The following is a 16,367-nucleotide window of genomic DNA, read 5'->3' on the forward strand; positions in this document are numbered from 1 at the left end:
TTTCTGGTTACACACTGTAGTTCTAATCGCGTTTCGTGAAGCTCAAGTACTTTTCGAGTACCCATTGATAACACGGGTCGATTGTGTTCTTAAGAAAGACTGGGGACAGTCTACAAACAGAAAAGAAAGTCACACAAACAGATAACATAGTATTTCCGCCCACCAACTCCCGTTTGCGCGTATCGATTAGTAAATTATGATGTAGCAGGTCTATACCGATAAGCGACATAGAAACATCTACAACAACGAGAATCCAGGAAATGGGTTTGCGTAAACCAACGTTAAGATAAACGTATCACTTACCATACATGGCAATCGCTTTTCAGTTTTCTGCCTGTAAGTTGAAAACTGGTTTGCTGGAAGACAGGTTAATTCTGCGCCAGTATCGAAGAGGTAGCGAATTTTCGCCATAACATCAGCGATGTATAACAGACGGCTATGTTTCCCGTCTACAGTAGGCGCTAACGTGTGCTGGAAGGGAAGTTTCCCAAAACGTTTCTCGTGTCGAGTGGTTTATTCCGTCCAGAACCATTTTAACCATTCGGAGCTACAAACCGCTTAATGAAATAATGGCACATGGTACGCCATCGCTTTTCTTTTATTCTAAAATAGAGAAGTTACGAGGACACTTAAAAAAAATTCACGAGTCCAGGACAAATTACATGTCAGCTGAACCTCGACTTTAAAGTCGAGGTTCCATAGAATCATCGATGAATGGAATTCACTACCTCAACACGTGATTGAAGTTCCATTTATGTACGCTTTCAAGAGAAAGTTTGATAAACTGAGAGATCACCATTACCAGGACTGACGCAGGCCACATAGGCCCCTATTCTTTCCGAACTGAAACTGATTACGTTTAAGGCTTGGCGCTCTTTCAAATGACAGTACAATATAACCAACTTGTTCTCACTGGGGGTCCAGGTGTATTTTTCAAATTGCTATTGAAGTAAAGCTTATGGTTTGAAATTACTTTCTAGATGGAGAGGATGTATTTTCAAACTGATCTACATCGATGTTATTGTTTTCATGACTTTATACGCATTAATCACTTGTGTATACCGTTTCGCTCTGTCGGTTGAGTGGCAAAGGTTTGATTTCTCTTTTAAGTATCTAAATACATCCAGAACCTTTGAAGATATTATAATATTCACCAGGAGCTTTCAAGGTTTAATCCCAGTTTCTTTCATCCTTGGTTTCTATATCGATAACGTCTTTACAAGGTTTTGGAGACTATTCATGACCATCCCATGGGTGCTTAAGTTCGCCATTTCAATTTCTGGTCATCTTTCTGGAAACTCTGAGCGTGCTCGTTTAATGCGACGAACGTGCTTTCGGTATATGATGTCAAGCCTAATAATGACCTCTACACGTCTCAACTTAATTGCCAAGAAGCGTTTCCCTACACCAGAATTCTTCGTCGCAGCAGGTGCGGTTATTAAGCCTTCGAGTTAGGCTTTATTTATGAGAGTTATAGTGTTAACAGTATTATTGCATATTAATATTGCGAACCCTGAGGTGATCGATAAATGTACCGGTTTCTATGCTACGTCTAACTGACTGATTGGTCGAGAAGTGAGTTACTGTAAAAAAAGATGTGTGAAATACGATTATTAATTTCATTCCGAGGTTTATTAACAGCTTGAAAGAGCCCTGAATTACAAACGATGAAAATTAGAAACAGGTTTTCCGTATACTCCGCTAATAATCTACTGTGGTCTGTTTGGAGCTGACGAGCAGCCTTGTAGGATGAATTATTTTATCATCGTAACTTTGATTTTCTTTGTTTTAGATTTATCAAGGGGTCAAGCTTTATGAGTTTTAGACAAAGATGATCTGTGTTAGTGGTGGAAATTATATTGAGATAAAAAATCACTTAAAATAAATAAAAATGCATTAGTCCATATGGGATTCAACATTTTTATGTGAATAATCTGACACCTCATTTCTCAGTCTAATTATTGGTTTGTCGGAAATTTGATGCTCGAATTCTCCTAACCGTGGTTAAATTTGTTCTTTAGTCCATAAATTATTGTGATATAGGGTGTATATCGCCTCAATGTACCATGATTAGTGTACCACCATTGTGAATTAGCAATATCGAATTTACACAGTTCTCAAATTCTTCAGTTTTCACAAGCTTAGTCTCCTGACTCTTTGTGAACTAGATTTAAATAATTTGCTTTCGTTCGTCAGTTGCAACATGTGATCCATTTCTTTTAAATGTAGTCGAATAATTTGTTGTATATACCTGGTGGTTGTTTTGTTTTCAAGCCTGTTTTTTTTACTCCGATTCCGTAGTTCATTGGAAAGCACTATTCCATATATAACTATTGTTGTTGATTAAGAAAGTGTCAGAAGTGCTGTTTTGCATTTCCTGATTGTTTAAATGACTAAGAAATAACTATGAATGTATATAATCGTTTTCCAAAAATATAGTCTGAGAACTGTTCGATATTAGAGTTCTGTTCCTTCATTTAGGAATACTTACAGAAGAAGAGTTGGACATAATTATGAGTGTTAGTCCCATTCATGTCCAACCGTTTGTTCCAATAGTATGGACTACTTCCCTCGTCACTCTCGCCGGAAAAGAAGGCTTTATTACTAATCATCATGCCTTGGTGTCCATCATTGATGTAAGTTGTTTCCAGTTAAAGCAGATTCCATGTACAAAAAGTGTATGCATAAATCATTAAACCTAAAAATTGGCTTTTATGCACATTTCTTGAAAGTATTTATTTGTATAGAGTATGCGAATCTTAAGAAAATCTCTGTAAATACCTAGTCAACACAAAGTACCTCGATCACTAGTCTATATGTTTCTCCGCCGTTTTCGTAATCCAAGTCTTGTGCTGTCTTGTATCATGTTCTTAGGTCTTCAACATCTCACGTAGACCTTACACACGGCCTTTTATAAAAAGTTTTCATTGTTAGCTCCGTATTTCAAAAGACCTAACCTCCAGCAGTGAAAGTGAAATTGTGAAAGCGTGAAGTTTCTACGGCCAACCTTTTCTTACTGCTTCTATTATGACGAGGCAACATCGGCGCAGAGGGTGATTCTATGAGGCGAACATCTTACTACCGTCACATTCCAGTATAGTCAGCAGCACGACCTTGCCCTCGGGACTTCAGTTACTGCTTTTAGTCTCACCGTCCTATAACTGACCTTTCTAACGTGATAGTGTGGTGTGTGCTACTGATGTTGACAGATATAAGTAGTATGTATCATCAATTGAGAGTGAAATTCCTGGAGGCAGAAGGTTAAGAAGATAAAAAAAAGAGAACAAGAACAAAGGTTGATTGGTGCGGAAACGAAAAAACAATAAAGTCTGAGACGATTGATTGACATTTTGCAAATAAAGTATTTACTGTATGGTTCTCAGATTTTACTAAGATGTTCTGTAATTTTGTGTTCATATACATAGGATTGTCCCCACTTGTGTTCTCGTTTACTACAGTAGGACCTAAAGTATTTTAGACAATATAGCTCGACCGGGTCACATGGTATACAAACCTAAAAGTAGCAATTACAGTCGGGACAAAATCAGTATAGCAACAATAAAACTCATGAGTGATTATATTATTATGGAACCTTTATGCACAATAAATTCACTACTTCTGGCTCATTTGTATGCGAAATGGAGATAGTTAATGGTTTTCATTTACGAATTTAATAGTATCTCAAACAAGTAAGTTTTCAAACTCAGTTAAACCTATTTATTAGATAGATTTACGGGATACATTTTGAGTCACACTGTGTAAGGGCTTTTGATAGTACTCGGTTGCCTAAGTAAGTTCTCGTTCAAACATATAGTCAAATGGTTTAAAATCAAATTGATCGTTTAAAAGTATCACTTTTAACCAACATACTCTACTTTGAGGTACGAAGATAACGGGTGAGGCAAAATACAAAAATAGGAAACTGAAGGTTGATTAAAAAAAATTGGTTACCTTAAAATACAATAAACGAAAACAGCTTTTACAGGTATCCACTCTTTATAGTATTAATACAGATTCCTAAAAGTCTGGTGTATTGTACTCTCTGATTTACCGTGCTTAGAAGCTACCGCTCAACTGTCTCAGGTTAATTTGTCGTTATCATACCAAAATCTGAACTGTAGTGGAAACGATAAGAAGTTGGACTAAAACTCACTAGTCATCGACTAAAAACTCGTGTATCACCGCTCTTTTGATATTCCTTTGAAATTCCTAAACAGAAAACATTTTGACTCAGCAAATAAAAAAACATTTTGCAACTGTTTTTCTTTAACTATACGAATCCCAATTTGTTGTGTCTGTGGATGCGCTATAAAAACCACAGTTTACTTAGTTTTGTGTTTTACTTTAACTTTAAAGTTGACATCTTTATTTTTAATTATCAGGAAATAAATAACTTTCGTCAGGGTCTGTTGGATATGTTTATGATCGATTTTGTTTGCATCCCATTGGTTTACACACAGGTTGGTTTTTTAATAAACCCTTTCATATAACATCTTCACACACCGCATAAATGGTACATTTGATGTTGTTTCTGTACATTCACTTTTCTAACTACCATATTTTTTCCACTCTACTTATGTCAGTAACCATTTTGTAAAAAAGTATGATAAATAGTATTTCTATTTCACTTTGTAAGTTTCGAGAATCATAAATGTTCTGTGGAGGCATGGTTGTAGTTTACTTACCGAATGTCTGCAGTGTTACACTTTTCCGACGTCTGAAATATTTTATCACAACCAGCTTTGTTCATAATTATGTATTCCATCTGAATAAGAAATAGATACCGTTTCTCCTAAAACACAATTTATCATTTGTGAAGAACACACAAATTACAACAGGGCCTTGACTAACTTCGAATCTGAGCAGTTTGTGGTATTCCATCCAAGTAATGTGTGTGTAACAACAGACCTTAATCCAGCGTAATTTTCTTTCATTTTATGACGCCATTCCATAGACTGACAATTCTAACTTTTACCTTTTAGGCAGTGTCTAATATGAACGCCACTCTAGCCACCAACGTCGGTATTCTAGAAGGGTTCCATTATTCGTATAATAAGCTACACTAGTCTAAAACCATTTTCTGTATTTCCTCAGCTACTACGTATTCCGCTGCTAATCACCATCCGACCTTCCTCACAATGCTTGTAGCTTAATGGGAATATCGGGTTAATCTTCAAAAACGTATATGTACCAAAGGAGACTCGTTAATTGTAGTCCTAAACATCAATGGGAAGATTCAAACAACCAATACAAATAAATTAGTATGAGCAATCATTCAGAAAAAGCAGCAGTAAAACCCAGGAAGCCACGAAACGTCTACGGCCAAGTTTCACAAGAATGGAATACGGAAGTGATGTACATACAAGCTTACATGTGGCCAAAGATTACCCAGATTAATTTAAACTTCTCATCTGTTGCACAACCACTCCGAAAATTCATACGGCTACCCAGATAAGCGAACTTTTTGACTACGAACATAAATTTTAAGCGCCTCAATTTCGTGGGTATCAATACCAAGGTTGGACTTGGTAATTTCAAATAAGTTGAGGATTGGTTAGGAAGTTAGTAATATATATATATATATATATATATATATATATATATATATATATATATTTCTGGTAGGTCGGTCACTTTTGTGATTAGTTAATATATGATATAGACTATACTGCAGAAGTAAATTTCAGGTAAATAGACAATGTAGATATGTGATTGTCCATATTTTCACTGACATTTATTCTATGTTCATGTTTTATCACCTGATCGCACTTCTCTAGATTAAAAAGCACATTTTATTAGTTATAAACATCAAATTACTTTTTATGTCTTAATAGGTTGTCACATTGGCAGTATATATTTATTTCATAGCCTCACTTGTTGGTCGTCAATTTATAATCGATAGTTCGCGAACAAATTCACAAGATCTCTATTTTCCTTTCTTCATGTTCCTAGAGTTCATAGTGTATATGGGATTGTTAAAGGTAAGCGGTATCATAATTCTGGTCATATACTATAATTACTGTTACATAGAATCAGTTAAGCGGGTTCACTAACTACTTCCTTACGTACTTTTCTTCCTTACTTTCTTTACTCTACCTTACTTAACTAATTACTTACCTACATAGTTACTTGTCACTTTTGTACCTGACACTTTCATTTTCTGTCTTCTTCAGGGGCTGGTATTCTGATTCTTAACGTTCACGTCGCTATCGTTAGTGGGTACAGATCACTGGATGACATTCATCGTAATCCCCTCCTTTGTTGTAAAGGATGCTTTGATGATCCTGCATCCATAAGATTCCTATCCTGCAAGTGCTTTGCGTGCTTCTTTGAACAGAATCAGTGGAACTCCTTGTGTATGCGAAGCATTTTCTTCATGACCAAATCACAACAGCACGTCTCTTGAAGTTACTCTTTCCTGTCGATCTTGCCTCCGATGGGTTTTACTTATTCCAAGCATCACCAGGTTGTATTTTTCTCGTTTCCCCGTCTATTTGACTGGTCTTGCCACATTGTGTGGACTTTCTGTGTACCTATGTCAATTGCGCTGGTTTTCAGAAGGGGCATCGGCCTAGAAACTTCCGGAGAGTTTCGGTTTTCACCATAAGGCGTCAAAATGAATGAAAATCCTCCAACTCGGAGAACAGAGTTTAAATGGTTCAAATTGTTCCTTCTGGTTAGCGTTTTTTATGAACGTTTTCTATGGGATGGGGTTGTTGGTCCCTTGCCCAACCCTCCTTTATCCGGACTTGGGACGCGCAGTTATTTATTTATTTATTTGAACACAAATTTTGGTGCAAGGGGGGAACAAAGGTACATCCAGAAAGAATTCTTTCAGAAGTTGCGGCCACTTTTTATGAAGAAAGTAAAAAAAGGTTACAGCAGGATCGCCACTGGCTTCTATTCTGAGCCATATCTGATAACGTCTCTAGCCACTGTGTTGCACCATCTCTCAGACCCCAACCAGGGAGTCGTGAAGAACCAACACAAGCCAGCCCTTTGCAGCTTTCTTTGACTCCACGACACCATGTCATACAATGACCACCTCTCCGCTTTTTCCAACCAGTCCCAGAGTCGGCAAATAATGCACGACGTGGAATTCTCTGTGACATTCGTAGAACACGTCCAAGCCACTGAAGTCGATGTTTCAAGATGATGAAACCAATTGAACTATCGTCTGTGCGCTCGAACACACGATGCCGAACCTCTTCATTACTGACATGGTGTTACCACTGGATGTCAACAATCCGTCGGAGACAACGATGATCAAACACAGAGATTCGTCTAACATCCTCAACTCGAAGAGGCCAGGTTTCACAAGCATAGGGCAAAACTGCTCTCACCGACGCGTTGTAGATCCGACCTTTTACAGCCAGACTAACGTCACGAAGGCGCCAAAGATGGCCCAGATTGGAATACACCGCTCTGGCTTTCACCAAACGTGAATCGGTCTCATCACTCACACCACCACTAGCACTTATTCAGCTACCAAGATACACGAACTTCTCGACTACTTCTATCTGCTCACCACCCAGGGTGAGTACAGGATTAAAATCCTGCCAGTCTTGTAGAAGTATTTTGCACTTCGAAGGTGCGAAGCACATACCATACCTACGGACGGATTGCATGGCTTCGGTATTATAGCATAGTAAGACAATATCATCCTGGTTGGGCAGTAATCTATGACAGCTCCAAACGTTGTTTCCCTGTTTAACCAGTTTATAAATACACTAATATATTGATTAATTTACTCAAGAAATTCACATACGAAAGTATTAGTTTTTCATACATAAAGTAATAAGTGGTTTACTGTAAAGCTAGATATATTCGAAATTGATAGACAGAGACCAGTTAGTTTTTTTATTATTATTATTATTATTATTATTATTATTAATGGCTTTATTCAATATTATCTTTTTGGTACAATATAGAATTCTCAGCACAATATAGTTTAGTCTATATGTGAGCTGCTTTCCCTCTTCATACCTAGTTGAGTCACATTTTTCCTTCCGAGAACTAAGGACTTATTTCAGTATGATTTTTCCAAGTATAGTTGTAAAGGCTCTCCTTGGCACAATTCTACTATCCCTTGGAGATACATTGTTATTCAGTGAAACATTCAATAGCCCTTAAATTTAGTTATCACATGCTTTTGCTTGGATCGCTTATAGGCTGACCTCTGTTTCTGACCGATATTAAGTATCGAACAAACGGAAACTAAAATGAAGTGTAGTTAGTGATCGTAATTCCATTAACATGACTCATTCTGATTTTGCCATCCAGCACTTATTTTGCATGTAATAAATGGTCTTCTCGCCTGTTGTACATATCTATACTGTTCATTTCAATTATAGCCGTGTTGATTACCGATAACTTTAAGTATATATAGTGATAAGGAAGACAGCAGTTATTACCAGTCACTTGTACCCCCGATAAAAAAACTGTCGGTAAGTCACTGTCTCTATATAAGTAAATAGGTCTGTTCGAACTACCGGTTTAAAAAAATTTATGACGTCCCTTCACTTCATTTTGGGTTGTGTTATCAAGTAGGAGTCACTTGAATGGCGTGAGTTACTATCAGTTTATCTTTAAGTGATCTTTATCACTCTATGAAATTAGTTCTTATAAATATTTTGTTAAACCAAAACAGTTAGTGGCTTGACAATTCTAACCGAAAAATAATTTGTAATGGTTTGGATTCTATTCTATATAACCGAACAAAGTTTCCATCACATTACATGGCCCTGACTGCCCTGGTACGGTCGAGGGCGGGGAGAGTCAGCTCTCCCTCTCGAAATGCTCGCACATGGCCGTGCGTATAAAACCACTGCTAGGGAAGTCCCACTCATTGCCTTCTCACAGCGGGGATGTTCTTTACGAAGTTAAGAGGACGAAAAGCAGATGCCCGGCGCTTTAACCGGGTTGGTGGAGATGGAGGTTCCACCTGGGGGACTTGGAAACCCCTGATTCCAAACCAATGGTGCACATGAACTCCAGGATCTTGAGGGAACAAATGGCGTATGAACCAATTATTGGTTACCGGCTACCATGGGACTGCGTTTCCTGATGTTGCTCCACTGTCTTATGGATCAGACCATTGGGTCTAAGGCTCCAGGTGTGCCCACCCCTTAAAAAACCACCTTCTTCGATCTGAGCACCCAGTCAGTATCACAGTCCACACACAAATCAAGTGATTTGCGTGGCTCATATGTATTCGGTGCCGATTTGTACCAATATTTATATGTTCAAATAAATAAATAAGTAAACGGAGCAGATCACGAATTAAATTTGTCTTGACCAAAATATAACTTTTCAGTAAACAGCTGTGGCAAATAATCAGTAATCTGCTTTCCTGAATATGGAATCCAAAGCAGAACTGTATGTACCATTAGAGCCGTAGTTGACGTACGTAAAGGAACAACGAAGGTACTTTCTGACCCCTGAAAATTTAGTTGCGTCAAGGTGATTTCTTCTGTGGATTCAGTGAAGAAGCGCCCCTTCTTCATTTCCATTGGATTTTATCTTCATTGTTTTGCGCCAACATGGCCGGTGTGCCAAATTTCCAGATCTCAGAGATGAATTTTATAAGCTATAGACTGCGTAGTTAAGGCCGAGGTAACTTCAGTGACAGTGAAATTTCCTTACCTTATTTGACTATTATTTTAGATCATGAATGATTGTTAGTTCTTGCATACACACTGCACCCTGGGTTCTCTCATGTCCCTCGTTGCGGTCTGTTGTCACAGGAATAAAAAAACATTTGAAATGAGAAAAGGTAAATGGGAATCAAAAAGGAAATGGTAAGAGTGACGAGATTTCCACGTTAGTCTCTCTCCTATTTAAAACACACGGACAAACGGTGATGTTACGGCTTTTAAAGTGGAAAGATATCTTGTTTGTTTCCAAGACACTGTCAGATTGTTGAATCGCCTAGTTAAACACCTAAATGTTTTTTGACATCCGAGTATAAGCTACGGAAAGTTGTACAAAACTTTTACTTTCCACTGGTCTTTTTGAGGTTGCTTCGGGAATATTTTGTAACTGTAGCTTTACCAGGTTCTATTGAACTAGGTTAAAATGAAATATAAAAGTGCCTAATACCTGTTTCAGGGACCGATATAATAGATAATAAGTTATAAGTCTGATAATAAGGCCTTAATGTTATAAATTCATAAATCACCAACAAAATATATCTAACAATCACTTTGATTTTATTCATTAATAATGTATTTATCATGAGGATAAAGGTTTTCCACTCAACCCTCAGCAAAATAATGCATGCTAACTGTCAAATGATCCACAAATTTCACCACCCACTGATTTCTCATTTTCTCATGAACATCATTCAACTTTGTCATAAGCATGCTTCTTGATATAACACTTTCATCATCTAACTTTTCAGGGATTGATCTTGTACAATGAGATTGTCTTGTTGACTTGGAATATTCTGATGATATAGTTCTGTTTTGTGAACACGTTGACAAAATGCAGTCTTGTGACCACCTTGAGCGACAATGCAAGCATTTTTGGGGTGCGGTTCTCTCCCTCCAGATGTAAAATGTTACTTCAGGATTGGCTTATGTCGCCCCCTGAATTAGTGATAGGGAATAAAGTAGTTGGGCATATCGACCACTTCAATTATCTTGGGAATCTCATCAATGCCGATGTCTGACGAAATCTCAGCAAGCATTCAGAGGGCTCGATTGACTTTTACCAACCTGTTATGTAGGCGAGATGTTCGTCCGTTTGCTACGCAGCAATTCGCTTCATTCTGCTTAATGGATGTGAAACATGGCTATTAAGTGTTGGGGATATTCGTAGGTTACTTATATTCGATCATAGGTGTTTACAAAGTACTTCTGGTGTATTTTGTGACCACGGAGTAAGCAATACCTGGGTTAGGAGTAGAGTACTAGGTAGAAATGGGAAATCGATTGGTAAGGTAGTAAATCTTCACTAACTGAGGTGGTTGAGACAGGTGTTATGTATGCTTGACCTCTGTCTACCTCGATAGGTGGTCTTCTGGTGTAAGAGTAGGCTGAAAGCAAGCTAGTGGTGGCCAAACTAAAGTATGCCATCAGTCTATGCAGTCACAAACAATTGGATTTAGCCATTTTAATGGTTGTAGACCACCTGTTGGAGGTCCGCGTGATTATCGTAACCGATGGTAACAGACTTTGGATAACATGGCTGAAAATTGTTTTCAATGGTGCAGGTGTATCCATTTTTTGTCTTCCCTCAGATTCTTAAATCCTTATAGCTTCTTCGCTTTCATTTCGCTGATTTATATTTCTACTTGAGTTATATCTTCGATGCCAATGCTTTCGTATTACGACTGGCACTGTCACTACTTCTATCATCCTGGAATTCGGCCAAATGATCCAGTAATTTCCCTAACCACTGATTTCCCAGTTTTTCATGAACATTATTTTTTCAGACACTGATCTTTTCATTAAAAAAGACGACTAACTTTTATCACTGTTCTAAGTAATTTTCATTATAAATCTAGTCATATAATTACTAAACTTTGTTGTTTATATTTTCTACATAAAATCGAAAATTCTATTGTTATTTTTAAGTCCGAAGGAAATATTCTAAACTCATCTTGTTAGAAAACCTGCATGTGCCTCTATGCCTCAGTAAATAGTGAATCATTTATTTGTTTTTCTTCAATGAGTTTGTTTAGACGCGTTTTTATTTGAACAGAGCAGTAGAAAAAGTGTGTAGTACCCCTTCAGTATCAATAGTGGTAAACTGATCAATTATTTTCTTAACACTTTTGTTCCACATGATTCACTACATTGCTTGCTACGGTATGTAAACAATTATGTTGAAAATGTCAATTTTACATGTCTAATGAATACGCTAACTTTTGGTGTGTAATTCCTTTGTTATTTAATTAAACTAACTGTTTTTTCAAGCGTTTTATGATGTTCATTTTTCATGGCATCAATCTGTTTTATGCTTCCTACATCCTGCCATATTTGATCTGCAACATAATTTTTCAACTAAAATAATCTTAACTGCTTGTATTAAGTACTGTCGCGTTATTGTGCAGATTTAGGTTGGTTTTCTATTAAATTTTCTATACAGAAATTAAGAGTTTGTTCCTCTTCTTTTGTAAAGGTTGCCGAAACACTGGTTAATCCTATGGGGGAAAATGACGAAGATATTGATATTAATGAGGTGATAGACTTTAATTGGAAAGTAAGTATTAAATACGAACTGTTTGACTTCATTCAGCTTTTGCGTATTTATGTTATTTGATCAACATGATAACTTTCAGTACCGATTACTACGTACTCTTATTTCATCAGCTACGTAGATGGTTATGGTCATCTACAACTAGTCGTAAAGCTAACCTAATGACAGTTAGTCCAGAGTCGATTAATCACGAATGGTTTTATCGTTCTCATGTAAATTATTCGGGAAGTTACTAGATACAGAACATACAACAAAAAAGATTTATTAGTAATTGAGTGTGAACTTTCTATGTGCAATAGTTAGTGTTTAAGAATGCTACTTAACCTTGTTTAGTAACTCTTGTGACTTTTATTTATTTGTTTAAGTGTTCATATTTCTCCCAGAAATATCTTTAATCTAGATGTATGTAGCTCATAATATCTGTTATACGAATTTGTACTTGGTTTCTTGTTACTTTTTGTTTTATAAGTTTCTTATTTCCCAAGATTCATATATCAGTTCAATCTGTGTTAATATCATGGATTTTTATTCGACAAATACAAATTTAGTGCTAACAAGACATTTTTGATGTTTACCTAGACTGGATGGTGTATTGTTGATGGAATGAAAACAAGCGCTCCAGCTATTGTACGAGATTCCCACTGGCAACAATCCGTCATCGAATTACCCCACACACAGGAATCCAAACGACTAGCTTCTCGCCCATTTAGAGGATCGACATATAATATAAAGTAAAACAGTATTTCTTAAAACATTTCTTTTTATGTATATATATATATATATATATATATATATATCTTCAAAATGTCAGGAGGCACTGAGCGACGAGAAGCACTATCACAAAAAACACATCCTCAATGGCATGTTGGGCAAGATTTCATAAAGGAAGAACAAGACAGCAATCAACGACAACTGAAAATGAACAGCGAAATACAAGACACAAGTTGAATACACAGAAGCAAACAAGCAGAAATACATGGAAAGACAGAGGAACAGATGGGTGATACACTTAGAGCAACTCCTAAATAGACCAGATCCATTGTAAGCATTTGATGGTATGGATAGGAGAACCTTATGAAACCTTCTTCGACACTATGGTGTACCTGAGGTCGTCAACATCATACGGAATTCGTACGAAGGACTACACTGCAAAGTCGTGCATGGTGGACAGCTGACAGACACATTCCAAGTGAAGATCAGTGTCAGGCAAGGCTGCTCACTCTCTCTCCTTCTCTTTCTTCTGGTGGTTGACTGGATTATGGAGACCTCAACAACTGATAGAAAGCACGGACGGCTCAGAGCCAATTAGACGACTTGCACTTCGCAGATGACCTAGCTCTTCTACCCCACACAAACCAACAAATGCAGATAAGGATAACCAGAGTGGCAGAAGTCTCTGGATCAGTAGAGCTCAACGTACACAATGGAAAATCAAGATCCTTAAATACAACACGGAGAACACAAACCCAATCACATTTGAAGGAGAAGCTCTGCGAGAGGTGGAGACTTTCACACATCTGGACAGCATCATCGATGAACAAGAGGGATCTGATGCAGACGTGAAGATGAGGATTGGCAAAGCAAGGGCAGCATTCCTACAGTCGAGGATCTCCTGGAATTAAAGACAACCGTCACCCGAGACCGAAGTCATAATCGTCAATACAAACGTCAAGAAATTTCTATTGTGCAGAGCTGAGACTTAGAGAACTACTACAATCAATATGAAAAGTGTACAGGTTTTTATAAACAGTTATCTACGCAAGATATTCGGCGTCCATTGACCATCAGCAAGAACCTACTGTGGCAGGGAACAAACCAGTTCCGACTGAAGAGGAAAGTAGGAAAAGTCACTGGAAGTGGATGGAACACACATTAAAGAAATCATCAAACTGCATTGCGAGGCAAGCACTAACTTGGAATTTCGAGGGGAAAAGAAAAAGAGAAAGACCAAGGTACACATTACGTTGAGAATCGGAAGCAAACATCAAAAGAATGAATAGCAACTGGAAAGTATTGCTCAGGACGGAGTTTGATAGAGAATGGTAGTCGGTTGCGCATGCTCCTCAGCGAGGTTTAACAGGCGTAAGGAAGTAATATTTGTTTGTATATGATTATAAAAAAGTTAAAAAAAAGCTTCTGTGTTTTCATGATCAGTTTTTGTATAACTTTTTCAACCTGTGTTACTTTATTGCTACGTTCAAATACCTACTATGGTTCATATTTATCAATGGTTTCATTGCTCTTTGTTTCCATATTGCCTGCATTTATATACCTCTTTTGTTTATCTTGTAGCTTTCCTTTCACTTCTGATATGATCGGATCTGCGTTATCTTTATCACTAATTGGTCATTCACAAGTAAGTTGGAAATTAAATCTGTCATCCATTATCTATATGATGGAAGTTTTATTCAATTACTTTGTTGAAATTTGTTGAGTGAGTTTTGCAATAAGTATTTCTATTTGTTTATATGTTAGAGTTAAATAATAACATAACAAGCTGTATCCATCACTGACAGGATTTTTGAAGAAACATTTATTAAAAAAGACAGCTGTCAGTTCAACTATCTTCGAAAAAGACGGAGTTATGTTCTGTGATCAGCTCAGAAGATTGTAAGAATATGTTGAATACTTCAATAAGGAACTCAGCTAATATCCGGCTACCTTACGATTTCCAAAAATCATGAATATCAAATCGAAATAAGCTTTCGATTAGGGAGAATCAGGTTGTTTTCAGACCATCGCTTAGATGTATCAATCAAATACTCACTCTTCGCAAATGCATACTTACTGGTGGTCTGCTATAGTTACATTTTTGAACTGAAGGCGGATTTGGACTACGTAGACTGAGAGGTTTTGTGGCAGTTTATCGTTGAAAGGTGTACCAAAAGAACACACTCATTCTTCGCGAATTCTATTTTTCGTATAATCTTCTTGTTGTAACGGGTGGATTGCAGATTAGATGGAGCAGTGTTTTATTGATCGATTCAGTGACATGGAAAACACGTTTGGACGACCTAGAGACCCGATTGGCCCTGCTCCGCTGTCTATCCCAGCCAGTTGAGTCCAGAACGCAAGTCTTAGCCTCCGAGATATGAATCATTATATTTCAGACATACTCTTTGTATACCAAACAAACAAACCACATCGTACCATAAAATAGAAAACAACATTTACACAATATTTAACAAGTGAAACAAATATCGACCAATAGGGAGTGTCCATTTAAAGTCCAAGGTCACCGTTAGACTTAAGATGATAATTATTGGTATATTCCTCTGCATACCTAACACTTTTTTGCTTCTTCGATACTACCCTTATGATGTTGCCAAAAAATAATGGACATAAAATTTTACTATCGTTATGGTAAACACAATCAACAGTCCTATTTATCCAGTTGCCTTTTCGGTTGGCACTATATGACCATCATTTGGGGCTACTATAACACATTTCCCAAATCTTCCAGTTCCTATTAATAACAACTTTTCCTTCGACTGTACACTTCAGGGGAACGTTTCGTTCGTGTAGCCACCTAACTTGAACTTAGCATACAAATACTCACACAACTCGAAACGGCATGTTTTTTACCATGTTGTGGAGTGAAACAGATAAATATACCTATATGTAAAGGATTATTAACTAAAAACTTCTATACAACTTTTCCGTAGAGGTTGGCGTTTATATCCAATAAAATCTAATCTTTTACTTGTACATAGTTTCATTTCTTCTAATTTCTTTTAGGATTTAACGACTGCCCGTCATTTAACTCGAAATAGTACCATAAATATTCCTACTAGGTTGATTCCATCTGAGAGCGTTGCTCCCAGCGAAACTGATAATACGTCGAGATTGAATGTTTTGGATGATCATACGGCTATGGATGCTGGGTTTTTAAGTGTTACTCCTAATACTCCCGCAGTAAACCGTCTTCTTCATGAACCAATAGAGGAGGAAGATGAAGAACGTGAAGATGACGATCAGTCTTATAGCAGGTCAAAAACAACGATGATAATATAAATCTTGTAAGCTTACATTAATAAATAAGACCTGATATTTGTGTCATCTTATTAATAAGGTATTTATGTTTTACATGTTTTACTCGAAATCTTGCCTGTAATCTCATGATGTAATTCTTATGTTATTGTGCTTAACTGATCGAATATTTA

General features: G+C 37.1%; 1 protein-coding gene across 3 annotated transcripts in view; it reads left to right on the plus strand.

Moving 5' to 3' along the window:
* The first annotated feature begins 759 nt into the window (after positions 1–759).
* The window catches only part of BEST2_2 (Bestrophin-2), a 31,316-nt gene continuing 15,708 nt past the window's right edge, over positions 760–16,367 (plus strand). The window contains exons 1-11 of one of the 3 annotated variants that reach the window (XM_051211287.1): positions 846–949; positions 981–1,091; positions 1,128–1,744; positions 1,793–1,840; positions 2,482–2,636; positions 4,383–4,460; positions 5,835–5,981; positions 12,127–12,207; positions 12,784–12,935; positions 14,497–14,560; positions 15,943–16,272. In XM_051211287.1, the coding sequence (XP_051071327.1) occupies positions 2,514–2,636; positions 4,383–4,460; positions 5,835–5,981; positions 12,127–12,207; positions 12,784–12,935; positions 14,497–14,560; positions 15,943–16,218 (921 nt within the window). In that variant the 5' untranslated portion in view covers positions 846–949; positions 981–1,091; positions 1,128–1,744; positions 1,793–1,840; positions 2,482–2,513 and the 3' untranslated portion in view covers positions 16,219–16,272. Of the gene's footprint in view, positions 1,092–1,127; positions 1,745–1,792; positions 1,841–2,481; positions 2,637–4,382; positions 4,461–5,834; positions 5,982–12,126; positions 12,208–12,783; positions 12,936–14,496; positions 14,561–15,942; positions 16,273–16,367 lie in introns of those variants that run through there. The other 2 variants (XM_051211286.1, XM_051211288.1) reach the window with 2 other exon arrangements.

This window comes from Schistosoma haematobium, chromosome ZW, assembly GCF_000699445.3.
Source record: "Schistosoma haematobium chromosome ZW, whole genome shotgun sequence".
Taxonomy (NCBI): domain Eukaryota; kingdom Metazoa; phylum Platyhelminthes; class Trematoda; order Strigeidida; family Schistosomatidae; genus Schistosoma; species Schistosoma haematobium.